This window comes from Cebidichthys violaceus, unplaced genomic scaffold, assembly GCF_023349555.1.
Source record: "Cebidichthys violaceus isolate CVI_PGR_0920_01 unplaced genomic scaffold, fCebVio1.0.p SCAF_3, whole genome shotgun sequence".
Classification (NCBI taxonomy): Eukaryota; Metazoa; Chordata; class Actinopteri; order Perciformes; family Stichaeidae; genus Cebidichthys; species Cebidichthys violaceus.
This window is the reverse complement of record NW_027176483.1, coordinates 20,740,147-20,767,216: the sequence shown is the minus strand read 5'-3', so window position 1 is coordinate 20,767,216 and position 27,070 is coordinate 20,740,147. Positions and strand designations below refer to the sequence as shown.

General features: G+C 41.1%; 1 protein-coding gene across 2 annotated transcripts in view; it reads left to right on the top strand.

Annotated features, from left to right (window-relative positions):
• kiaa1549la (KIAA1549-like a) overlaps nucleotides 1-27,070 on the top strand; it is an 86,449-nt gene that overhangs the window by 54,088 nt on the left and 5,291 nt on the right. Inside the window, exons 11-19 of one of the 2 annotated variants that reach the window (XM_068723017.1) lie at nucleotides 774-934; nucleotides 2,143-2,178; nucleotides 6,909-7,102; nucleotides 18,486-18,631; nucleotides 21,619-21,743; nucleotides 22,936-23,156; nucleotides 23,970-24,102; nucleotides 26,124-26,365; nucleotides 26,485-26,650. In XM_068723017.1, coding sequence (XP_068579118.1) covers nucleotides 774-934; nucleotides 2,143-2,178; nucleotides 6,909-7,102; nucleotides 18,486-18,631; nucleotides 21,619-21,743; nucleotides 22,936-23,156; nucleotides 23,970-24,102; nucleotides 26,124-26,365; nucleotides 26,485-26,650 — 1,424 coding nt within the window. The remainder of the gene's footprint in view (nucleotides 1-773; nucleotides 935-2,142; nucleotides 2,179-6,908; nucleotides 7,103-18,485; nucleotides 18,632-21,618; nucleotides 21,744-22,935; nucleotides 23,157-23,969; nucleotides 24,103-26,123; nucleotides 26,366-26,484; nucleotides 26,651-27,070) is intronic. The other variant, XM_068723018.1, reaches the window with a different exon arrangement.

Genomic DNA, 27,070 nt, shown 5'->3' with positions numbered 1-27,070 from the left:
GTACTTGCTGATTTATTCCAGCTATAGAAATAATAGGCTTAAAAATAGGACTCTTCTCTGTTTGCCTTTTGCATATTTACACACAGATTTACACAGATTTTCATTTGCATGTAGCCGTTATGCAAATGGTCACATACATATTTTAGATGCAACTCACAGAGCACTCTGCTCATTCGGCAGCCGTTGAAGAGACACCACACTGCTGTGACTGCTCCTCAGATGTGTCTGTTGAATTCCAGCCCTGGCTTACCGTCACATGGCGTGGGTTCTTGGTGTTCCACAATGCCCTCCATTGTGCACCGGGATCAAGCTTCAGAACATCGATACAAATTCAAACTCGCGTTCAGAAAAATTGTAGTTGTGTAGACTTTCGCTGCTGATGAGGACGAAGCGTTCCCGCTCACCTGTTCTCCCTCAGAGTTCCTCAGAATCTAAGATGAAGACACTGGAGAGGTACCAACAACGGCGCTCGGGCCGGCAACCGAACACAGCGTTCTTGTAAAATTAATTTAGTACGCCTTAACCGGCTCAGTGGAACCAAACTGCATTAGTGCTTCAAAGGAAAACACATCTCTTTGGCAAGCTGTGTTTGGCGAGGAGAGCTCAAAGAAAGACGATTTAAAAAAAGATAATCAAGCTAAAAACAAGCACGTGTTTTATGGAAAAATATGAAGCTGCAGCCAGAAGATGGTTAGCCTAGCTTAGCATAAGGGAACAGGGGAAACTGTCGGCCTTGTTCTCCCCAGGATTTATGATATTTGTGTGTTTTGTAGCTGTGGTAAAGACGCCGCCCAGCAACCTGTGGATCATGGCCGTGCTGACGCCTCTCTTCCTGCTGATGGTGGTGATCGTCATGGTGTCCTTCATTCTGTGCAAGAGGAACAGGGTCATCTTCAAAAATGGGGCCTTCAGGAACTTCAAAACGCGCTCCAAGGTAAGACCGTCGAATCCAGTCGTCCAACTGTATCCCTCCTCCGTCTTCTTGTTCTTCCTTCTGTTATTAATAATAATCACTTGTGTCCTCCCCAAAGTCTCGCCCCAAAATGTTCAGACAGCACTGCTTCACCTTGACTGTTCCCGCTGTAATATTTCAACAAAGATTACGTAACTTCTGAACGAGTGACACGTCACACAGCAGACTGATCGTTGTTGAGTTGTTCCTCCGGGCCCGGCTCATTTGTTCTTTCGCTGCCCACTAGCCCGCGGTCACCGCTAATCGTGCGCGCTTTGAAGGCTAATCGGCCGAGGGAAAAAGATGGACGGGGCTCAGCGGGGTGGAAGTGAACCTTAGGGGGATGTCGGCCCTTTCGCAGCAACGGCGTTCGCTCGACATCAACTCATCTGAGGTTGAATAAGAATCAATCTTTTCAAAATGAGCGTGTGTGGAATAGATTGCCACCAGCTGGTTGGATTCGGATCGGGTCACGGTGCGGCGCCAGAACGACAGCAGCTTATGTCGCTGCGGTCAGTGAAGTGTTAAACAAGCGATACGACTCGGTTCTGATCAGAATTCCATAATCCTGAAGTGTGTTTCACATTGGATATCATGATTAAACCGCCGATTGACCGAGCTCTGGTCGGTAAACAGAACATGCAACAACTGCTTAGCCAGATTATCCAAAACTATTTTATTTTGAGGTAAAACCAAAAATCTAACTGGAGATATTCCATATTGTACCTACTGTCACCGAATCCCGTGGAAAGACCAATATTCACGCCGTTGCAATGGCCGACATCTTCCCATGTAACGTGTAAACCGTCCTGCTGCCATGAATGCTTGTAGAGAAACGTGTACTAATCCGCAGATAAAAATAGTCCCCCAGCAAATGCACCTTTAGAGGGGGAACAAAGAAACCCATTTTAAGGATTTACCTCTTCAGGAGGAACCAAGGAGTTCTGAATAAGTCAAGTAGAGTCGGTGCGTTGAGAAACAAACAGCAGTTTACCTCTTTAGAACCAGATCGTCTGACTGCTCGTGTGTCTTGCTCAGTCGCACTGCTTTGTCACAATGGTCCCAGTTTATTTGAGTAGAGCGATGTTATTAACACAGAGAGGATGGGAAACTGAACGCATCCTCTGCTGTCATCTCTCATTGTACTCTATGCTGTAATTATCTTCACCCCTGTTTATCTCCCTGTTTAGACCTCTTATCGAAGGGAGGGCAGTTACCACCACCAGGTACTCACTAGACCCTGGTTGGCTGGATGACTGAATTAACTATTGAATGCATCATTGAATGAATGGGTTGCTGTGTCGCTGTGTTGCTGTGCTACTCGACGAGTGCTGCTTATCTCTGTATGCGCTGCCTGTTGTTGTTGCTGGGTAGACTTGTGCATGTGGCTGCCGTGCTTAGGACTCACTCCTCCATCCTCACTGGCTGTAGGAGACCAACAGGGGAAGAAAGGAGGGGGCAGTGAGGAAAGGTGTAAAAACTAAAATAATAAGGGTGTAAAACTCACAAGCACGTCCCTCAAGATTTAAATTGTTTTTGGTTCGAGTCGATTGGCTGAATTAACAAGGAGGGACAAGCTCGTAAAAAACGGGCAAATGAGCTGAAATCTGCCGGCCAGAAGAAGCCATCTTTTAACCGGCGGCTCGTAAACACGAACAGCGGAAAGGAAGGATTAAAACCTGTGAGCCAGACCAATCTATTTTTATTTGTGTAGCATCCATGAAAAGTGACTCAAGCTCGTGTCATCGGCCTAGACGGCCTATCTGCCAGCTCCTTTCCCTTTCAAGCCGGCCGTTTCATCCTCTCACATGAAGCCTCTCCCAGCAGGAAACCAACACGGACCCCCGACCCAATTCTTTATATATATATATATATATATATATATATATATATATATATATATATATATATACATATATATATGTGTGTGTTTGAGGTTCTCCACTGAATTATGTACCTCACCCAGAGCAATGGCCACAGAGAGAAGGGATGGAGAAAGAAAAAGCTGAACCGCTTTGAATCACAAAGAGCCATTGTGAGACTACTGCTGCTGCTGCTGCTGTGGAGCATGTCAGCGGATCTGCGGGTTATTTCGGTCCGGCCTCTCCACCGTCTTCATCCCTCAAGAGGCAAAGTGAGGTGAATTATGGGATGGAGCGATGGATGGGGAGGCGGCACGTTTTATGTAACGGAGCTGGTGTGACACCGAAAGCACAGCAGGGTGTAAACACTCCCAAATACATGCACTGTGATCTCCTTACACTACGCTATTATACCAGCGGTTACATTCCCCAGCTCTAAGGTTTTGTTTGTCTCCACGGTCCTTTATAAACATTTTTTTTTCACATCATCAAATATTAAAGAGTCCCGAAATATTAGGTTTGTTAAGTGGTGCCGTGAGGCTGCAATCACTGTTTACCCTCCTCCAACACCAAGCAGTGGCATGTATGAGATACATATTGTCAGTTGGGAAGAGCTTATGTGGCAAACTGTCCTGATTAAAGCACGGGTTAAAACATGTTCCGGTTTTAAAATAAGACTTACGGGTCTCTGTACCGGGTCCCGCTGTCCATACCGGCCACGTTTTGGGCTTTTTTGGACAATAAACACTATTGATATGTGGCAGGAATTGAGGTGATTGATGGCATAACAAGGCATAATATAATGTGGTTGGCATCTTAGACCCCTCAGCACCCGGGAGAAGCATCGGGATCCCTTTCTAAAGCTGATTCCAGTCTGAGAGCCAAAGTCCGCTTCTTCAGAAGTGAATTCGTAGTCAGGGACACTTACAACTTATTGCATTTGCACTTGACCTGATCACAACGCATTAAAGCCTGGTGTAAATGCAGTCAATATTACATGAATACTTAAAAATAGACTCCATTAAATTGATCCACTGTGTGTATTTGTGTGCCTCTGTTCATGCGTGTGATCCACTCTCGCCATCAGTCACCGTGCAGGACAAGCTAAAGCTGCTGCTGATCGATGCCGTGGTTTAGATTAGGTCTGCCTGTGTGTGTGTCTGAGCATTAAAGAGCCATTCTGCAGCGAGTGCGGATGACCTCGCCGCTCCGCACGTCCGCTGCACAGTCGGAAAACATTCTTCAAAATGGCCTTTCCGCTCCCTCTGCGCCTCCTCGTTTAGGCGTGAGAGCCTCAGATAGCTCGGCTGTGGAGCACAATGGAGGGCGGAATCAGCGAAAGTAGAGGCGCTCCATTTTTCATTAGTGAGCTGTTCAATGGGAGCACGATGCAGCGGCTGCCGTTTGAAGGCCTCTAGGTGTTTTTTGCATTTTTGCTGCATCATGCCCCACACCTGCCCCGGGAGGAGTTTATCGAACCGGAGCTGCTGTGCGCCCCGGTCCACCCTGCTCTTGTCTTTTTTTTTTTTTTCACTTCTTTAATGTACCCACTCTTTTTTCTTTTTTTTTGGCACGCAGCTCTGTGGTACGCATCCACTATTCGGCCTGCTAGAGCTGAATGTGAATCAATATGGCTGCGGGGGGAGTAGAGCGTATCTCGTCCATCTGCTGCACCTCATCAAGCTGCTGTTGGCTGTTGCTCCGAGTTAAAATTAGACAAGAGGAGAAGCTTCTGTTTGACGGAGCGGGCGGGGGGGAAATAAGTGTGGATAATTTGGTGGTGCACACGGTCACTTCACATGACGTCTCTCAGTAAAAGACGCGGTCGGACTCTTCTCTGTCGCCGGTCTGAACGGACGTGGAAGAAACCCACCGTCCGTCCCCGACGGACTGATCAGAGGCAGGCCGAAGTCTTCATTAAATCTCACTCGCACAGGATGAAAGATGGCCATTCGTCAAGTCAACGCGTCGGCCGGTGGACGGCGGAACTAGAGGGAGGGATGGCGGTGGAGAAAGAGAGGAAGAAGAGGCTGAGACAAACAGGAAAGAGAGAGAGACGAGAGAAAAGAACAGACAGAGAAAGAGGAAAGACCTTGAGCCAGTGCGGTAAACGTACGTGTCGCCAAATGTCAGGCGCACTCGTCAAGGTCACGCCCGTCGGCCCTGTCATTTCTGAGAATCCATACCGTCCCCTTTCATGACGTCCGTTTACCCATCGGCCACTCAACGGCACGCCTCTTCCTGTCGCTGTGCAGCGCGCGTCAGGTCGTCCCTCTCGGTTCAACGGCCCCCGACGCCACGTCTAATGTTTGCTCCTCGTAAATCCGTACACACGATGCACATTGGGGCGGAGGGAGCGGCGCGTTCAATGCACCGCCCGCCCGCCGCCGAAGCCCGCCGCCCCTTTGTTCGCTCGTCACAAACACGCGAGCAGCTGAGCTCCCCCTCAACCGATGAGCAGCACGAGGCCGCAGGCAGATGAATGTCTGCGCTCTCCATGCATCTTTCACACGATAGAGTCAAAACTGTCAACATACATCACTTCAGCGGGTAAAAAGGTGCATGCACTACCACACACGATCCATATATAATGCTCCCTCTCTCCCCCTCTCTCTCTAATGTCAATGTGTGTGTGTGTGTGTATCAATTCCCTGACACTCATCCGCGGCTGCAGCCACGTGTGTTGGAAGCCAGCCGACGGCACAGCGGTGTGCATGACTGATGAATTATTAACAGCGCCGTCAGCCGGATGCCAACGCTGCCTAACCTCACATGCACTCAGGATTTAGCATGCATCATCAAATGCATTAGGCGTCCCATTTTTGGGGCTGCTAAAAATAGAAAAGCGGAGGCAAAAAAAAAATTAAAAAAATAAATCTGGGTTTCGGCTGATTAGTTGTGTAACTTAAATGGGGCCTTCATCCCCCCCCCCCCCCCCCCCCCCCCCCCCCCCTCTCGTACTCTATTCCGTAATGCGAAAGGCATTAAGCAATACAAAGAATGTGTCCAGGCCTTGAAGGCTTTAGCAAAACACATAATCGGCTGCCTCTCTCTCTCTCTCTTTGTCTCTCTACGCCAAAACCCCTGACTTCAAAGGTGCTGTTAAGCTTCTTTTATTTATTTTTTTTATCCAACTTCTTCATTATGCCAGCCGTGGTGTTCTGAGAGCGATAACAACTAGTTTTTCGTGGAGGGAGGTTCATTCAATTACCTTTATCTGAAATGGAGGCGACGCTTATCGCGGAGGTTTTTACTTTTATTATTCAGGAGACTAAGTCGTGTCAGCTCTGTCCTCCGTTCAGCGCTTCACTGTTGATCGGATCGCGGCCGCAGCACGCTTAATCCATTCTGTTTGTTGTTATTTATTATTTGAAGGACAGCGTTACATCATGCTATAACCATATTAGTGTTTCTGAGGCTGTATGTTATGCTGTGAAATGAGGCGAAGCAAATGTGTCACAATGTATTTGGTGAAACTGAATGAATGGGGATTGGATGTTTCTGTTCGTCATGTCCGAAAGGCAGAAATTCATTAGATTACATTTCTTTATTCTTTGATGGTGCCCTCTATCTAAAGCAATAACACTCACACTCTATGCATCCGTAAGCTGCTGTGTGCTCTGATTGTTGAATTTATCCACACCATTTCTTACCAACATTAGCTATAGTGTGCTATACGTGCTTTGTGGTGTAAGTGCTGGATATGTTGTGGCTGCTTTATCACCCATTTATGTGGCTTGTACATTACGTCGACGGTACTTGCGGTACTTTCATAGCATTTATCGGGCTGTGCTGTGTAGTAAAACACTGTGGAAGTGTAGCTCGTGTTGCCTTTTTGCTGTCTCTGCATGTGCTTCATTTCCTGAAAACCCGCTGCTTGTTTTTATGCATTGAGTGGCTTTTGGTCCATCAATCCAACAGGCAAACTGAAAACGAAAGCACACTTTTATAAACGCCAGAAATACAAAGTTTCAAAAAGTATGCTCCACGGTTCAGCTCCTGCATGGATTGATCTACAAGCTGCGACCGGGACTTTGTAAAACTCGAGTGTTTTTCTCTGACTCCCGGTGTGTGTTATCCGCTTCCCTTGCCAGCCTGTCCAGGGCTTTGACTACGCCAAGAAGCACATGGGTCGAACCGGTGACGACGCCGTCTCCATTACCAAGGAGACGCTGGTGCTGGGGCTGCCCGTACGAGACGCTCCACTGTCGCTGTCATTGGATAAGAAGGTCCACCAGGACGGGACCGCCAGCAAGAGGCCTCCATCTGCTGACATACACAAAGGAGGGTAAGACAGGTTCTGGTTTCGTAGTTTACAGTATAGTACAGTAGCTCACGATTTAGATATCAGCAAGTCCTTATTATCACGCACGATATCCGATATGCCGACATGTCCAACAAATTTTGTCTGAATGCCGACAAACGATATACTAAAATAAAAAATTCCTACCTAACTGCAGATAAAATCAACTTCGTTTTGAGTGGAAATGACATTATTATGCTTTATTGACATATTGTGCTTTCTTAACATATTATGCTTTCTTAATATATTATTATGCTTTGTTAACACATTATTATGCTTTATTAACACATTATTATGCTTTGTTAACACATTATTATGCTTTCTTAACACATTATTATGCTTTCTTAACATAGCATTATTCTTTATTAACACATTATTATGCTTTATTAACACATTATTGTGCTTTATTAACACATTATTATGCTTTCTTAACATATTATTATGCTTTATTAACATTATTATGCGTTTTTAACACATTATTATGCTTTCTTAACATATTATTATTCTTTATTAACACATTATTATGCTTTATTAACACATTATTGTGCTTTATTAACACATTATTATGCTTTCTTAACATATTGTTATGCTTTCTTAACATATTATTATTATTTCTTAACATATTATTATTCTTTATTAACACATTATTATGCTTTATTAACACATTATTGTGCTTTATTAACACATTATTGTGCTTTATTAACACATTATTATGCTTTCTTAACATATTATTATGCTTTCTTAACATATTATTATTCTTTATTAACACATTATTATGCTTTATTAACACATTATTGTGCTTTATTAACACATTATTGTGCTTTATTAACACATTATTATGCTTTCTTAACATATTATTATGCTTTCTTAACATATTATTATTCTTTATTAACATATTATTATTCTTTATTAACACATTATTATGCTTTATTAACACATTATTGTGCTTTATTAACACATTATTATGCTTTCTTAACATTATTATTATTTATTAACACATTATTATGCTTTATTAACACATTATTATGCTTTATTAACACATTATTATGCTTTATTAACACATTATTGTGCTTTATTAACACATTATTGTGCTTTATTAACACATTATTATGCTTTCTTAACATATTATGCTTTATTAACACATTATTATGCTTTATTAACATTATTATGCTTTCTTAACATATTGTTATGCTTTCTTAACATATTATTATTCTTTATTAACACATTATTATGCTTTATTAACACATTATTATGCTTTATTAACCTATTGCTTTCTTAACACATTATTATGCTTTATTAACACATTATGCTTTATTAACCTATTGCTTTCTTAACATTATTATTCTTTATTAACACATTATTATGCTTTATTAACACATTATTGTGCTTTATTAACACATTATTGTGCTTTATTAACACATTATTATGCTTTCTTAACATATTATTATGCTTTCTTAACATATTATTATTCTTTATTAACATATTATTATTCTTTATTAACACATTATTATGCTTTATTAACACATTATTGTGCTTTATTAACACATTATTATGCTTTCTTAACATTATTATTATTTATTAACACATTATTATGCTTTATTAACACATTATTATGCTTTATTAACACATTATTATGCTTTATTAACACATTATTGTGCTTTATTAACACATTATTGTGCTTTATTAACACATTATTATGCTTTCTTAACATATTATGCTTTATTAACACATTATTATGCTTTATTAACATTATTATGCTTTCTTAACATATTGTTATGCTTTCTTAACATATTATTATTCTTTATTAACACATTATTATGCTTTATTAACACATTATTATGCTTTATTAACCTATTGCTTTCTTAACACATTATTATGCTTTATTAACACATTATGCTTTATTAACCTATTGCTTTCTTAACATTATTATTCTTTATTAACACATTATTATGCTTTATTAACACATTATTGTGCTTTATTAACACATTATTGTGCTTTATTAACACATTATTATGCTTTCTTAACATATTATTATTCTTTGTTAACACATTATTATGCTTTATTAACACATTATTGTGCTTTATTAACACATTATTATGCTTTCTTAACATATTATTATGCTTTATTAACACATTATTATGCTTTATTAACATATTATTATGCTTTAACATATTGTTATGCTTTCTTAACATATTATTATTCTTTATTAACACATTATTATGCTTTATTAACACATTATTGTGCTTTATTAACACATTATTATTAACACATTATTATGCTTTATTAACACATTATTATGCTTTATTAACACATGATTGTGCTTTATTAACACATTATTGTGCTTTATTAACACATTATTATGCTTTCTTAACATATTATTATGCTTTCTTAGAATATTATTATTCTTTATTAACACATTAATATGCTTTATTAACGTTATTGTGCTTTATTAACACATTATTATGCTTTCTTAACATATTATTCTTTATTAACACATTATTATTCTTTAGTAACACATTATTATGCTTTATTAACACATTATTGTGCTTTATTAACACATTATGCTTTCTTAACATATGCTTTCTTAACACAATATGCTTTCTTAACACAATATGCTTTCTTAACACATTATGCTTTATTAACATATTGCCTTCTTAACACATTATTATGCTTTATTAACACATTATTATGCTTTATTAACATATTGCTTTCTTAACACATTATTATGCTTTATTAACACATTATGCTTTATTAACATATTGCTTTCTTAACACATTATTATGCTTTATTAACACATTATTATGCTTTCTTAACATATTATGATGCTTTCTTAGAATATTATTATTCTTTATTAACACATTAATATGCTTTATTAACACGTTATTGTGCTTTATTAACACATTATTATGCTTTCTTAACATATTATTATTCTTTATTAACACATTATTATGCTTTATTAACACATTATTGTGCTTTATTAACACATTATTGTGCTTTATTAACACATTATGCTTTCTTAACATATGCTTTCTTAACACATTATGCTTTCTTAACACATTATGCTTTATTAACACATTATGCTTTATTAACACATTATTATGCTTTCTTAACATTATTATGCTTTATTAACACATTATTATGCTTTATTAACACATTATTATGCTTTATTAACATATTGCTTTAACACATTATTATGCTTTCTTAACACATTATTATGCTTTATTAACACATTATTATGCTTTATTAACACATTATTATGCTTTCTTAACTTAACATGTTATTATGCTTTCTTAACATATTATTATGCTTTATTAACACATTATTATGCTTTATTAACACATTATTATGCTTTATTAACACATTATTATGCTTTATTAACACATTATTATGCTTTATTAACACATTATTATGCTTTCTTAACTTAACATGTTATTATGCTTTCTTAACATATTATTATGCTTTATTAACACATTATTATGCTTTATTAACACATTATTATGCTTTATTAACACATTATTATGCTTTCTTAACATATTGCTGGTTTGGTGTGACTGAACCAAATCACTGTTGTTGTGACGACAGAAAAGGAAAGAGACTCGGGTGATAATTCTCCGTTAGTTTGTCAAGACCGCCCCCTTTCATGTTACGATCATTTTAACCATTATTGATGTAGAAATATTAATTCGTTCAGCTAAAAGTTATTTAAATTTCTACGAACTAAAAGCATTGGTATGGGTGTCAGCTTTGAAACCCAAATATTGTTTGCAATAATTGGGTTTGGCGCCATTACAGTTTGCATATTTACAGACTTTGACTCTGATTATGAGTTCGAGAACAATCAACCGTCGGCGGAGAGAGAATTTGTGGTTTGCGCTTTGCTGTCACTGATTGCAAAGCGTCATTAATACTCAATTGTGATGAACGCCAGAAAAGAGGCCACTTCCATCACACTGCTGACATCATCATACATAATTCAACACAAACGTCGATGTTTTGGCAAAGCCTGCCCGTTCAAATCAGCCTGAGCTCGGCAGACACACCGTCTGGAAGCCCAGCGAAGGGAGAACCGCAAAGATCCACCAGCGGCTGTTTCAGTCGGCGTACATGCCGGCGACACAACCCCGAGCTTTACAGCGGGACCAGACGTCCGTGTTTGTTTGTGCATTGCGATGTTAAGCCAGAGAGAAGCCAACAGCAAGCAGGGCACAGATTGATATGATCTGAAGATGAGTCCAGTGTTAACAAGAAGCTGTTGGGAGACAAAATGTACTTACACACATATTTAGATGAAGCAAAGTACTAGGATTTCAGAACAGCTGACTTTGACAGTGCTGACACACTGATTGCAAGCGCAAAAGAGAAGTAAAGGCGCCGCACGGAGCATTTTAGCATGAATAGATAACTGCAACAGTCATGCTGAGCTGTGAACACATGTCTGAGCCGTGGTCCGACGCGTATCTCTGGCGGGTTGGAAAGGTTTCCTTTAAGCAGCTTAAACAGATTTTTACTGGTTCAACCACAGAGATTTTACAATGAAATAGGGTTAGGGTTAGGGTTAACCCCTAACCCTGCGAGGAGCTACTGGCAGCCACGGGGGGGGGGACACGGAGAGCAATCACACACTAAACAGTAAAGAGGTTATTCAGTTATTTTTGAACTAGAGAGTAATTCATAATTTATAGAAGAGCAAAGAAAGACACTGAAGGCTCTTCTCCACACACACACACACACACACACAGATGCACCTGCATTGCAAAGGTGTGTCAAGATTGTTTAAGCCAGGGAAGCACAAACTGAGATTCACCTTTTTAAGTTTAGGTTTGTGGTTGAAAAATCTTTTTTAAAGGAAACTGTCCTCATTAGCAAGAAACACCAGCGCTGGATTTAATACATCCTGAAAATTAATGAACGTTGAGCCTCGGCTCTCGCCCACACACATTTTGGAAATGCGGGTGAGATGGAATTAGATGCTGCCAAATATTGCAACCCTGACTGACTTTCGGGGGGGGGGGGGGGACTTACAAATCCATGAGGTAGTGCGCAGATAGTTATCTACGGGAAAAATAAATGCAAAAAGAAAGAAACTGCTTGAGCGTCCATCGGACCCTCAGGCGGTTGAGAAGCGATCGTGATTGAAGTGTCGGTACTTTACTTTTACTGAAAGAAAATGTATATTTTTTCATTATTTTCATGATATTTGAGTTGTTTGGTTTCAAATTCAAGCGCAGCGATCAGTTACCAGTTTCTAATCCTTGTCATGATCTAAACCGTCAGCTACACAGATGGCCATTCGTCCTCGCAGCCACTGAGAACCTAAAGTGGATTAGACCGGTGTGCTTCGCTGTATGTCTGGATTAAATATAGATTAGAGCCGGGATGATAGATATTGTAAAATTTAGGGGGACTGCTCCTAATCTTTATGTTTTATGTAATTTGTCTGAATTTGGCATTTCATTTAGAGTCCATATATTTCATCTGTCTCTGTGCTAGTGAGTGCTTCCTGCACTAATCTTCTTCGTTACTGTCCTCTATTTTAAAAGCGTGATTTGTAATATGATTTGTAAACATCTGTCGCAATCGCACAGTTTAAGATGTATTTACCGAAATGTGCAAACAGTCCTATTCCCAACACACTCCGCAGGGATTACCAGTTTTAATCTGTTCGAAACAGAAAGCATGAAGAAGAGAGTGATGAAAACATTTATATTTATATTTTCTTAAACTTTCTCTGCTAGGAGAAGGTACACCCACACACCCGCACCGGCATTCAGCGGTGAGGTCTGTCCTCCGGGAAGTTTGGAGTCATAAATGAGATTCTCACAGAAATGCTAATTCAGAAACACGCCGCTCAAGACAGTGGCTCATATTTACACGCCGCTAAACGGAAACCAAATGGAGGTGGGATTAGTTGTGCCTCTTGAGGAGGATAAACACATGTATATTCATAACCCCGGCTATGGCCAGAGGGACCCATTCAGCGGAACGATGATGACAGTGTAAAATGCCCCAAGAGCTGGCATGGTGCGATAATAAGCTTTGCCAACATGTATGTATGTATATACATACATATATATATATATATATATGTTGATGTATTTATATATATACCACCTGGGTGTCCACTAATTAGGAAATGAGGAGGTATCTCATCCTCTAACCAGTGCAGAGTGGAGCGTGATGGGACGAGAGGGGAAAAACAACAAAGGATGCCGTTATTCTACTCTTCATAGTTATTCTACTGTTTATAGTTATTCTACTGTTTATAGTTATTCTACTGTTTATAGTTATTCTACTCTTCATAGTTATTCTACTCTTCATAGTTATTCTACTGTTTATAGTTATTCTACTGTTTATAGTTATTCTACTGTTTATAGTTATTCTACTCTTCATAGTTATTCTACTCTTCATAGTTATTCTACTGTTTATAGTTATTCTACTGTTTATAGTTATTCTACTCTTCATAGTTATTCTACTCTTCATAGTTATTCTACTCTTTACAGTTATTCTACTCTTCATAGTTATTCTACTCTTTATAGTTATTCTACTCTTCATAGTTATTCTACTGTTTATAGTTATTCTACTCTTCATAGTTATTCTACTGTTTATAGTTATTCTACTCTTCATAGTTATTCTACTCTTTACAGCTATTCTACTCTTCATAGTTATTCTACTCTTTACAGTTATTCTACTCTTCATATTTATTCTACTCTTTACAGTTATTCTACTCTTCATAGTTATTCTACTCTTCATAGTTATTCTACTCTTTATATTTATTCTACTCTTTACAGTTATTCTACTCTTCATAGTTATTCTACTCTTCATAGTTATTCTACTCTTCATAGTTATTCTACTCTTTACAGTTATTCTACTCTTTACAGTTATTCTACTCTTTATAGTTATTCTACTCTTTATAGTTATTCTACTCTTTATAGTTATTCTACTCTTCATAGTTATTCTACTCTTTATAGTTATTCTACTCTTCATAGTTATTCTACTCTTCATAGTTATTCTACTCTTCATAGTTATTCTACTCTTTACAGTTATTCTACTCTTCATAGTTATTCTACTCTTCATAGTTATTCTACTCTTCATAGTTATTCTACTCTTTACAGTTATTCTACTCTTCATAGTTATTCTACTCTTTATAGTTATTCTACTCTTTACAGTTATTCTAATGTTTATAGTTATTCTACTCTTTATAGTTATTCTACTCTTTACAGTTATTCTACTCTTCATAGTTATTCTACTCTTTATAGTTATTCTACTCTTCATAGTTATTCTACTCTTTATAGTTATTCTACTCTTCATAGTTATTCTACTCTTTATAGTTATTCTACTCTTCATAGTTATTCTACTGTTTATAGTTATTCTACTCTTCATAGTTATTCTACTCTTTATAGTTATTCTACTCTTTATAGTTATTCTACTCTTTATAGTTATTCTACTGTTTATAGTTATTCTACTCTTTACAGTTATTCTACTCTTTATAGTATTCTACTCTTCATAGTTATTCTACTCTTTACAGTTATTCTACTCTTCATAGTTATTCTACTCTTTATAGTTATTCTACTCTTTATAGTTATTCTACTCTTTACAGTTATTCTACTCTTTATAGTTATTCTACTCTTCATAGTTATTCTACTCTTTATAGTTATTCTACTCTTTATAGTTATTCTACTCTTTATAGTTATTCTACTCTTTATAGTTATTCTACTGTTTATAGTTATTCTACTTTTTACAGTTATTCTACTCTTTATAGTATTCTACTCTTCATAGTTATTCTACTCTTTATAGTTATTCTACTCTTCATAGTTATTCTACTCTTTATAGTTATTCTACTCTTTATAGTTATTCTACTCTTTACAGTTATTCTACTCTTCATAGTTATTCTACTCTTTACAGTTATTCTACTCTTCATAGTTATTCCACTCTTCATAGTTATTCTACTCTTTATAGTTATTCTACTCTTCATAGTTATTCTACTCTTCATAGTTATTCTACTCTTTATAGTTATTCTACTCTTCATAGTTATTCTACTCTTCATAGTTATTCTACTCTTTATAGTTATTCTACTCTTCATAGTTATTCTACTCTTCATAGTTATTCTACTCTTCATAGTTATTCTACTCTTTATAGTTATTCTACTCTTCATAGTTATTCTACTGTTTATAGTTATTCTACTCTTTACAGTTATTCTACTCTTCATAGTTATTCCACTCTTCATAGTTATTCTACTCTTAGAGGAATAGAGGGAGCTGAACCGTGAGCTAGATCAGAAGCTACTAAACAAAGGGTGAAAAGGAAAGAGCCCACGGCAGTAAAGATGGATGAGTTGAAGAAGACGACTTCACGAAAGCTGCTTCTGAAATCATTCACTCATTAAGCATCTCTACTCATTTCACACTGACATCATCGCTATGCTGAACGGGTCCCTCTGGCCATAACCGGGGTTATGAATATACACAGTACTGAATATAGATATATATATTTATATATATATATATATATATATATATATATCTATATATATATATATAGATATATATATTTATATATATATAAATATATATATATATATATATTTATATATATATATATATATTTATATATATATATAAATAAATATATATACAGTACTGTGTATATGTAGCTATATATAAAAAAAAAAATATATATATATATATACAGTACTGTGTATATGTAGCTATATATAAAAAATATATATATTTATATATATATAAATAAATATATATACAGTACTGTGTATATGTAGATATATATAAATATATATATATATATATATATATATATATATACACGGTACTGTGTGTGTGTATATATATATATATATATATATATATAAATATATATTTATTTTTTATAACAAAAAAGAACTGATAATAGTATAGATAATAGTACTAGTCTAGATAATAGTACTAGTATAGATAATAGTACTAGTATGATAGTAGTACTATAATAGATACTGCAGTGTTTATACGTAGATTCTGTTCAGCTTCATGTATTCATCACATGAACCAGTGATTCACAATCACACAGAAAACATGTTTTAGTAGTTTACAACTGTCTGTTAATAATTCAATTATAATACCGGTAAATAATGCTAATATGAAGAATATCCATAAACCCGTCAGTGATGAAGGTCACATGGTTTTTACTCTAGAATGTCATTATGTATTTGTCTTTAACCTAAAATACTTATTTTATGACGTAACATTGATAATTTTATTTATCAGCTTCAGGTTTTTGTTCAAATCACAACTTAAACAGATTCCAGTACTTCTTCACAGTCACCATCATGTCACGTTATTAATACTAATATATTAACACTGTATATATTTAAAGTGGGGAACATTTCATGTGTAGAGCCACGCTGCTTGCATAGCAGCGTATCTGTAATCAGGTCAACTCCGTGTGTCCCCCATACCACTTTAAACATTTAAACACTGTTTTGATTTACACTGCAATTAAAAAAGAGAAATGACACCGTGTTCAAAGTCACTCTCTTTGTTTTTCATAGATGTGAAAATGACCTCTAGTCAGTGATGCTGAATGATGATGTTAGATGAAACCACAGATACCCTGTTACTAATCTCATCACTAGAGTGATGAGTCATGGCAGCATAAACAACACCAGGTCCCTGATACTCTATAAAACCAACGGCAGTCCACAAAACATAAATATGACTCCATACTTCATATCATCCAATGAATTCACCTCGATACAACACACACATTATTGCATAGTGGTATGCATGTCTCCCACACAATCACATAGCAACTAAATATATAGTAAACTATGTAAAAAGACATCCCCTATAATACAACTTTGACGTGTTCAAACCAAACAATATTTTGGTCACTTTTGTATTAATACAAACGATATAGGTTTCCATAAAGGCATATGATCCGTGACGCTGTCACACCACTTCATCTGTAATCAAAAGAAACACTTTTGATGACAGTTTGTCTGCGAGTTATTTCATTTTGTTGAGTTTCCCCACAAAGATCACCGCAGCCCTGCTGTGAGGGATGTGATCTGCACCTGCAGCAGGTGACACTGTGTTGCAAACAGCTGCAGATTGTTCACTTGTCTGAGAGGAGAGAGCGGTGCAGACCGAACGCTGACCACGGGGCGAAAGAGCTGCAGCGAGAGGAGAGGCACGGAGACGAACAGTGGGATTATGGATTCTGTTGCTCCTCTCTCCGGCCTGCCCACTCACACATTTACATGGAACACACACTGTTAGTTCTCCTCCATCCCTCCGGCTCCTCGCTTCAATACCTCGTGACTTTTACTGCAACCCGACCAGCGATTGACCGCTGCTCAGGCTGCACATTCCGTGTGAATGGTGTGAATGGTGTGTGTGTGTGTGTGTGTGTGTGTGTGTGTGTGTGTGTGTGTGTGTGTGTGTGTGTGTGTGTGTGTGTGTGTGTGTGTGTGTGTGTGTTGACACACACGGGGTGTCGGCCTCGCCTGTGGCTCTGTAATGTCCGGTCTCGCTGATTTGTGCATCTCGCACCACCTGTAGACAGGCCTGTCACGTTGTGTGGCTGCTGCGGCTTACATGCCCCAAGGCTGTGTGTGTGTGTGTGTGTGTGTGTGTGTGTGTGTGTGTGTGTGTGTGCCTGGTTTGTCTGAGGCAAGAACAAACTACGTCTTCATATATGTTTCTGCTTGAGTGTATTGACTCTTCTAGAGTCAAGTATGTGTGTGTGTGTGTGTGTGTGTGTGTGTGTGTGTGTGTGTGTGTGTGTGTGTGTGTGTGTGTGTGTGTGTGTGTGTGTGTGTGAGACATACATGCATACTGAGCTGTTTCCATCCAGGCCCCTGGCTGTTGAAGAACCTGCCCGACTAAATGAGGATTGTTGCTGCTCTGCTTGTCCTTTCAGTTTCCCTTGAATGTCCCTACATGTTCTGTGCTTTCATACTGCGAGCTGCTTTGATGGGATTCTATCGATTCAAACACATTATTACATCGTTACAAAATATTACACCGAACTTCAGCACGGTGCGACAATACAGGAGCCGTACGGTTTTCCCAGTTAGCGGCTAACCTTAGCATTTATGAGTGCTCGTTCAGTTGTCAGGCGACCAGAGGGGGGAAAGGGGTGGTCTGCCCCCCCCCCCTCTGGCCCCCCTCAGGCCCCTGTTTGAATCTCACGTACAGTTTCTATTATTTGTGTGTTTTCATATGCACACCCATGATCTTATTGTTTTAATTATCTTTAAAGTTAACTGTGAGATGATGCGCTGCTTGTGTACACACGAGAGATTCACAAGACCCCCCCCTTTTCCTCCCTCCTCCTTCCTCCCTGGCCTCTCTCTCTGTTGCCATGGATACCGCAGGCGGTTGCCAAGCGAGGAGGACGGCTCGGTGTCGAGCGGCGGCTCCGGGAAGCTGAACACGAGCAAGAGCTCCTCGGCCCGGAGGACGGCGACCGGCAGCGGCAGCAAGAATGGCAAGGAGGAGCTTCACAAGAGGAGCACCAACGGTGAGGACGAAGATGGAGAGGGGGGGGGGGTAGACAGAAAGATACAGGGAAACAGAGAGGGAGGGAGGGGGGAGTATAAAGAGGGACTATGATGATATTTAGATGGATAGACAGACACACACCTGGTAGATGGATTCTGTCTCTCCTCTACTTTTGCACCCACACACACCCACACACACTCACACACACTCACACACACTCACACACACTCACACACACACACTCACACACACACACACACACACACACACACACACACACACACACACACACTGTAATATTTCACTCAAAGGAAAATGTCTATGAGCTGATGATGAGCACAGAGTGAACACACACACACACACATGCAGTGACTGAGTCTGCATCGCTGTACCTGTCGCTGACGACACGTACGCTCATCACGTGTCTTTGTACTCACACACACACACACACACACACACACACATCATCGGCCTCAACCAGATCAAAACAGACGCGCCAGTTGTTACATACACAGCTGAAGATACAGTAAGGAGATAAAAGCCAGCGGCCGGCAGCGCCGTGTGCCTTAAGTTACGTTTAAGTAGAATCACTGAAGGAAGGGGGGGGGGGGGGTCAGAGAGTTGTGACAGCGCACTGTCAGATTAGGTGTTATTCAAATCCATACAACCCACAGCGTACGGTTTGTGCCTCAGAAACATGACTCATCGTTAAACCTGTGACACTCAGAGGGACAGACAGTGACGCACCGTGTAGCTATTAAAAACAGATTAGCGCTGTAATTTTCCCCCCATCGTTATTAGTGGGGTTGTGGGCATATCAGCAATTATCTCCATCAAGTCAGAGATGCACGCTGACAACACATTTTCCATTTCAGTAGGTCGACGTGTTGCCTTCTGGTTTCACATGAACAATACTATATGTCCGCTCAGCGCATTGCTGCTCAACGGGCATACGTTGGAGTAGGGGACTGTTAGACTCACCCACTTGTCTCTGCAGCAGCAGTTATCAGTGGTGGCAGTAAATGTAGAGCGTCTTTGACGTGACTTGTTCAACAGATTACCGAGCAGCTCTCTTCCCGGCGGTGCAGACTCACAATCGGTCGACACGCGCGTCGCTCCGATCACCGATAATGCCGCAGCCGTCGCTTGTGCTCGATGACGTTCCGGGACGCTGTGCTTTTTCAATCTCTTTTGCATCAGCGAGCCAAAGATCACAGTAATTTGTGTGATTTATCGTGTTTGTGCAAGCGAATGAACGGATACCCGGAGGGGAGGATGAATGACTATTTCCATTTCTCACTACTGCTCGCAGAGAACCGGAGATGGACTGAACTGATTTTAGAAACAAAATGAAAAAGAGAGACAGGACGAAGGCAGGCTGGAGTGCTGTTTAATGACAGATTAATACAAGTGTGACTCCAGTAAACGAGAAGCATAGATTCAGAGTGAAGGGAGGCTTGAATGCATCATCGTTTTGAAGGACAGTAAAATATAGTCTGGATAAAAAGAAGACAAAAACAGAGTGGAGGTGAAATATCATTTAAATGCATTTCATAATAACCTCTATAATACAACAGGAGAATATTGGACAAGTTGCCTCCAGTTCTTCTTTTCACCTGCAGTTTGATGTATAACTGCTGTCATGTGCTTTGAAGGTTAGACTGCAGCGATGTGCTTGCTGTGATTTCTATTGCCCCGGGTTAAAGAAAGAGTTTGACATTTTGGATAATAAACTAATTAACTTTCCTGCAGAAAGTAAGGTGAGATGACAAATACCACTCTCATTGTCAGCGCACTCAGTATGCTGGTTAGCTTAGCTTAGCATGAAGACCTGAGTCTCTCTGAAGTTAAAACATGTCAGCGCCTCTATAGCTTGTTGATTTATGTATCTCATTTAATCTGCACTCAAACAGAAACGGAAGATTTCAAATTGTTACCTAATTTTTGTACTCTAACTCTCGCCGGTTACGCAACAATCGGACATATTTTAACCCAAACTCACGATCTTTTCCTCAGCCCAACCAAGTAGTTTTGTTGTATAAGTAAACCTAAAAACCAACATTGGAAGTTTACTTTGAAATGAGACTGACAAGCCGTCCTTGACGTGTCAACACCGAATGCTAGAGTGGTATTTCACGAGTTGACAATTGATTCATCCTCAGATCGATCCTTGGCCTTTCCTCTGTGGCGCGTCCTGTTCATGACTCTGGCCTCTCGGTCATCTGTAAGGTGTAAATATATATATATATATGAGTAATCCAGACGTTAGAACAAGGACCGATGTGCTCCAACTCCACCCGTTCATCCTGCGTGTTTCGTTGAGACAACAGGCCAGTGCTCGCCGTCGGTAGCAGAACTGGTTTCACGGTTATTTACATGCAGTCGTCTCGCGTTCCGATCCGGTTCACGGCCTCTGCCGCCTCGTGACGCCGCCTCTGCCGACCTTAGCCGCCGCGCTCTTTAATAATGATAGGCGGTGCGGGAGGAGAGCGCCGGCAAATGGAGCGCGCTGAGCTGCGACCGGGACTGACGGTGACAGCGTGGGCTTCGGAGCTGAGTTAATGGCAGACTGTTGTAGCCCTACGACGGAGCAGTCTGCCGTATGATGTCAGTCAGGGAGTGAGTCACGGTGGACCCGGTACAGCGCAACCCCGTCCATCTGCTGCGCCCTGCAATACCATGCACACGGATACATAGAGCCTCCACACAGCTGATGTTTTAACATGGACCTGCAGAGACCTGAACACGATTAGCAGAGCTTTGCTGCAATCTGAATTTGAATTGTTTCATTTCAGCCAGATTTAGACAAATGGCATTATTTTGGAGTGCATAGCAAGCATGCGAACAACAGGAAGGAAGCAGAAAAGACAACTTTCAGAATTGTGCATGAACACCCTACTACCGATACATCAAATTGTCTCACACACACACACACACACACACACACACACACACAGCCCATGTGATCATGTAATAATGTAACGCCTCTGTTTGTCTCCCACCCAGACCCGTACGAAGACCATTCTGGCTCTCTGCGTCTCATCACCATTAAGCCCATGACTGCTCAGCCAACCTACTCCTACCCCACCTCCTCATCCCACAGCCAAGACTCTGTGGTCCTCAACGGGGAGGTGAGTCCGCACACACACACACACACACACACACATACACACATACACGTAATGTACACACACCCCTCAAGGCTTCACCGCACTCCGCTGTGAGGTGCAGCAGCTCTGACAGTCGAAGGCAGAGCAACAACTAGAACACTGTGAGTCACACAGAAACAGCACAGCGGCATTTTGGAGTTGCGTACGTAAACATGGCAGATGTTTTATTGTTTGGTCATGTGTTGCAGTAGAAAGTACAACTTAAAGAACAGAACGAGTGAGCCATTTGTATCTGCATAGGGAGCGGGTCCTCTTCACAGAGCCACCGCCGTGTTTCTACAGGAGCTCAAAGTGGCCTTTCTTGATTTCCAGTCACCTGAAGGCCACCGTAGTTCTTTGACAAGATTGTGACGCTGCGGTAACGTGAGCCGCGGAGTGCAAAAGAATGGCACCGCCAGCCGTCAGGCCGTCTGCCTTCCGTTGTTCCTGGTGTCATTATGACGAGGACGTCTCACTTTATTGCAGTCTTGGAAAGGAAGGAGCAGACAGAGGGTAGTGGGTTACAATCTGCAACCACGCCGCTGGGTGGCACCAAAAGTTAAAGTTTGAACTCGGCGGCAACCTCCGGTTCTGAAAAGCGAGTTAAACTTCCAACTTGATTTATTCCCTCAGTAAACATTGTAAACATGAGTTTATGGTCTCAATCTCTAGTTTACAGTCTTCTTCAACACAGCATGATGTTCATTTAGTACATTATGCTCCATTTAGAGTCAAACAGACCATAAAGCAGGGGATGATTTAGGGGCGGGGCTTACTGTGATTGACAGGTCATCAGAGCCGTATATGGCGTCTCTACGTCACTCCTCCGAAGTCCAAATATTGCAAAAAAAACAAAAACAAGATGGCGACAGTCAAAATCCAAGATGGCGACGGCCAAAATGCCGAACTTGAAGCTTGAAAACTGCAGCCCACAAACCCGTGGGTGACGTCACTAGGGGTTCCAGTTTTAGTTTAGGGTGTGACTCGTTGTGTGATTATCGAGCTGTAGGGAATGTTTGTTGAAACACATCGATCCGTCTTAGCACGAGGAAGAAAGGGCAAAAAACTTTGAACAGTTCATCATAACAAATGGCAACAGCTCTCTATCGGTCCCCTTCTAAGCGGATGGACAAAATGATTACTTGAATTCGATACCGGAATGGATTGTTTGCAGGCCAACCACGGCGGGCTGAAGCAGAAGTCGGACATCGAGCACTACAGGAACAAACTGCGGCAGAAGGCCCGGAGGAAGGGCTACGGAGAGTTCTCTCTGTCCGGGACCGGCAGCCACGGCTACAGTCACCGCGACGCCAGGCACGGCCGCCACGACAACGGGCTCAAGGAGCCGATGACGGCCGAGGAGAAGAGGGCCTCCTTCGCAGGATGTCATAAGAGGTATGGATCGCGAAAACACAAGAATGTCCCTTTGCTCACAGGCTTCATTCAACCAATATCTGATTCAATGTCCTGACAGTTATGTAGTCCCAGACTTAAAAGATTCCACTTCCCTGTTAAAGTGGAGTCCTACAGCATGCTCATTATTGAAGCATACGAACGTTTGTCATCGTTATTTATGCAGTAGAATCTTAAATAACGATTAAAACACGTTTTCCACCAAGAATTGTACATCTACTGTAGCTGTAGCTGTGGAGTGTAGTTGCTAAGCAACTGGGGGGTGATATTTGGTCAGCACATTCATATTTTACAGTTCATACTGATAAGTGTCTGTTTTGCTTCTCTTCGTGGCTCACTGATTCAACCTTTGGCACAGTTCATGGATCCTTTAAAAAGCAGTGATTAGCAGAACGTCCGTGGTCGTCACAGTTGTAGCGGTTTGATCGACTCGTCATGTCTGGGATTCAAAGTGCAGACGCACCACAGCCTTCAGCACCTACAGGGTTCAATTCAAAATGACAATTCCAGCTTTTGCACATTTAATCAGGTATTATTACAGATTAATCAGGTACAACCTGAACATATTAAATGAATCCACACAAAGCCTAAAGTAAATTGAGGGTAAATATTATTAGCAATAAACCGTGACTGTTGTTTTGTATGTGGACAACAGCAATTTGATTTTCCAGTGATTTTTCCATTTTTGACTTTCCTAAAATTCAAGTTTTCTGACCCCAAATTCTCCTCCAAGACTCAGAGAATGCGTGTCGACAGTATGAACCTGAGCTGTAGTTGCTGTATTTCGTCCGTCAGGTACTCCCACCCACGGGAGCCCGCCTACTGGAGCCGGCAGTCTCTGAGCAGCCCGAGCCCGGTAGAGACGGAGATGGACCTGCTGGTGCTGAGAGAAAGATCCAGGAGGGGCATCCGGAACAACGGCTACGATGTGAGTAACGTCGCGAGGTCCCGGACCTTCTGGTGAAAGCCTGAGTCTGCGTTCTTCCCTGTAGTTTGACAAAACGCTCAGACCAGGAAGTAGGTCAGTGGTGCGCTGAAGAGCGCGTCAGAAAGAGTGGGAAAAGACGGCGGATTAAAACATTTTAGTGGTTTGAAGCAACTTCTCTACGTTTGTGTGGAGGATGTGAGGGATTTACTGTCAAAAAAATACCCAGAGGCAGGAGCATGCAAAGCTTTCAGGAACTTAAAAGACGGATCCTGTAACAAACTGTAATACAGCAGCTAAGGTCCGACCCCTGACCCGGTGAGTCACACAGAGCGATGCTGATGAGACCGCTGCCGGATCCTTCTTCCCAAAAGGCTCTCGTGACGGCTGTGGCAAAGCAAAGCTCTTCCACTTTCGTCAAACGAATATAAAATAATCTCCTGGGTGCATTTCTAACTTTAATCCTTTCTTTCCCGCCTTCTCTGATGCCGTGAGCTCACACCTGAGGGATTATCAAACCACCTCCCGATGAACTTCACAAAGCTGCAGCCAACGGAGAGATAAAGACAGAGGAAGGGAGGAAATGACATTTTAAGATTAAGGAAAAAGGCGATTTCTTCATGAATACACACAGCAGAACATGGAGAAAGGAAGAAAGTGGGAGATAAACTGGGCACAGATAGAGTGAGATCTCTCTATGCTGCACCACGGCAACAGCAGTGACCACGCCACGGCTGAATGTCAATGAGTGTGAATGTGATTATGGCCTATTCATGGGTTCGGATGGGAGGCGCGATAGCAGCCAAACGCCACAAGGAGAGCAGAGGGTTCTGCAGCAGCATGCACGTTTGTGGGTGTTGATGCAGGAACGTGGAGCCCGGTCGGTTTGGGTTTCGTGCTTTAGAATTGTTGCTTTGTTCAACACGCCTCGGTCTCGTTGGTTTGGAGCTGTACAATAATTGCATTGAACAAAAAAAAAAAATTAGTAAAAAAAAATGTTTATAGACAAAAATAGTAGCCGCTTAGTCATCACTGGTGAAGTGTGTGGCGCCGTCTGTTTCTGCATTTTATCTTTTCTTTTCATTTTGCAGTTTTTGGGACGATTTTGGGCGTCGACTTCTATAAAAACGTTGGTGCCAGATCAAACGCAGGGATCCGACAGGAAGCTAGGAAGAACGCACCAAAACAAGGCAAAGTTAGCGCGGTGAATAGACGTAGCTCTCTCCAATCTGAGCAACCTAACCCGCGTAGAGCCGGGGAGGAGGGGCCAACTCGGAATGGTGAAATAGCAGCAACCGAGGAATCGTACTCATTGTGCCTTTAATATTATATATAATACCCAGTATCAATTTCTGTATGATTGATACTGTTGAATTCAATCCAGTTTAACATAACAAAAAAAAAGACAAAAGAATTCAGTGACTCATCACTGAATAAATCTAAAAGAATATATGAAAATACGCTCTGTTGGCAGTTTATTAGGTGCACCTATCTCAATCTAATGCAGTCTAATCCAACTCTCCTGCATCATTCATGAAGGTCGACATGTTAAACTGTGTTGCTTTGCACCCACAGGAGTTCACCTTGTTGGTATCAGTGAGGGTAGCCTACAAAACAGAAGCACTTTCAGAATAACACAATACAGTTCAGCAGCGCCACAAACTACATCCACCAGAACCGTCAGACGGCCTGTTGTTGATGCTGATGGAGCAGCAGAACCTGCTGCACAGCATGGGTGGAGGTTTGACTATTCTACCTGATGATGAGAGAGAGAAACTTTAGTTTTAGACTCCCTTACTTCAGACTTACTGGGAAGCTGCAGACCTTCTGCTCCTGACCATCTGGACATCTGTTTTCAGCTCCTGCATTAACGCCAACGTCCTTCGTATATTCTCAGGAGCATTTGTTTCTTAGGAAACCGAAAGTCCAAACCGTGATTTGTTAGAAAGGCGTGTGATTTCGGTGTCCTCATTGATGAATGCCCCCCCCCCCCCCCCCCCGCCTTGTCCCGCTGTGCTCCGCAGGGCGAGCCGGAACCGTTCGAGGAGACCAATGTGGACCATCTGATGAGCTCCCTGGGTTACGGAGGCGGGTCCACCGGCACCGGGACCGGCAGCCTGGGGGTGAAAGCTCACCGCGGCTCCGACTCCTCCACACTCAGCTCCCAGCCGTCCATCGATGAGGTCCGCACGCAGATGCACATGTTGCTAGGCAACGCCTTCAGTCTGGCGCCTCCGGACCACGACCCCCCTTCTCCACCGACCAAGTAAGTTTTTTCACTGATTATTTTAAACCTGCATTCATTCACGGTATTGTGTGTGTGAAAGAATAGAGAGTTGTTTAAGAGTGATCCCAAGCTAAGAAAACTGAAATCATCGTCAACAGCCACCACCGTCACCACCACCACGCCCACAGAGCCTACAACCCGTCCCACACCAGTCACTACAGCGACGGGGTGACCAGCGCCCCGGGGACCATGAACCATCCCTGCGGAGGCAGGCAGAGGAGCGCCGGATACGAGGACATGCACCAGTGTAGCCTGCCCAAACCGGTAAACCTTCACTTACCTCTCCGCTGCTGTACAGCCGTGCGCATCTGTTTCCCACATAGCTGCCTTCACCAAAATACAATGGAGGTAAATGGAGCTCCATAGGTGGTGCTCACAGCTGATCGACTTTGTTTTCAAAAAGCTGTTTTTACCACGTCTTCAGTAGCTTTCTCTATGGAGAGGTTGAAATATGACGTGATATGATGGGTGATAAAGATTTATTAAAAGTGCAAAATAGGTCAAATATGCACTTGTGGCAAGTATGCATTTTACAAGATGAATAGAAGTTTTTGTCTTAAATGTGATGAAATCAATGCCTCGTGATTAAAGTAGAGTTAATATGTGAAATCAGTGAAATCAGCAGAGTTAAATCCTTAACTTCAGTTAAAGTGGCAAAAGCACCGTTACATCTTAAGCATTAAT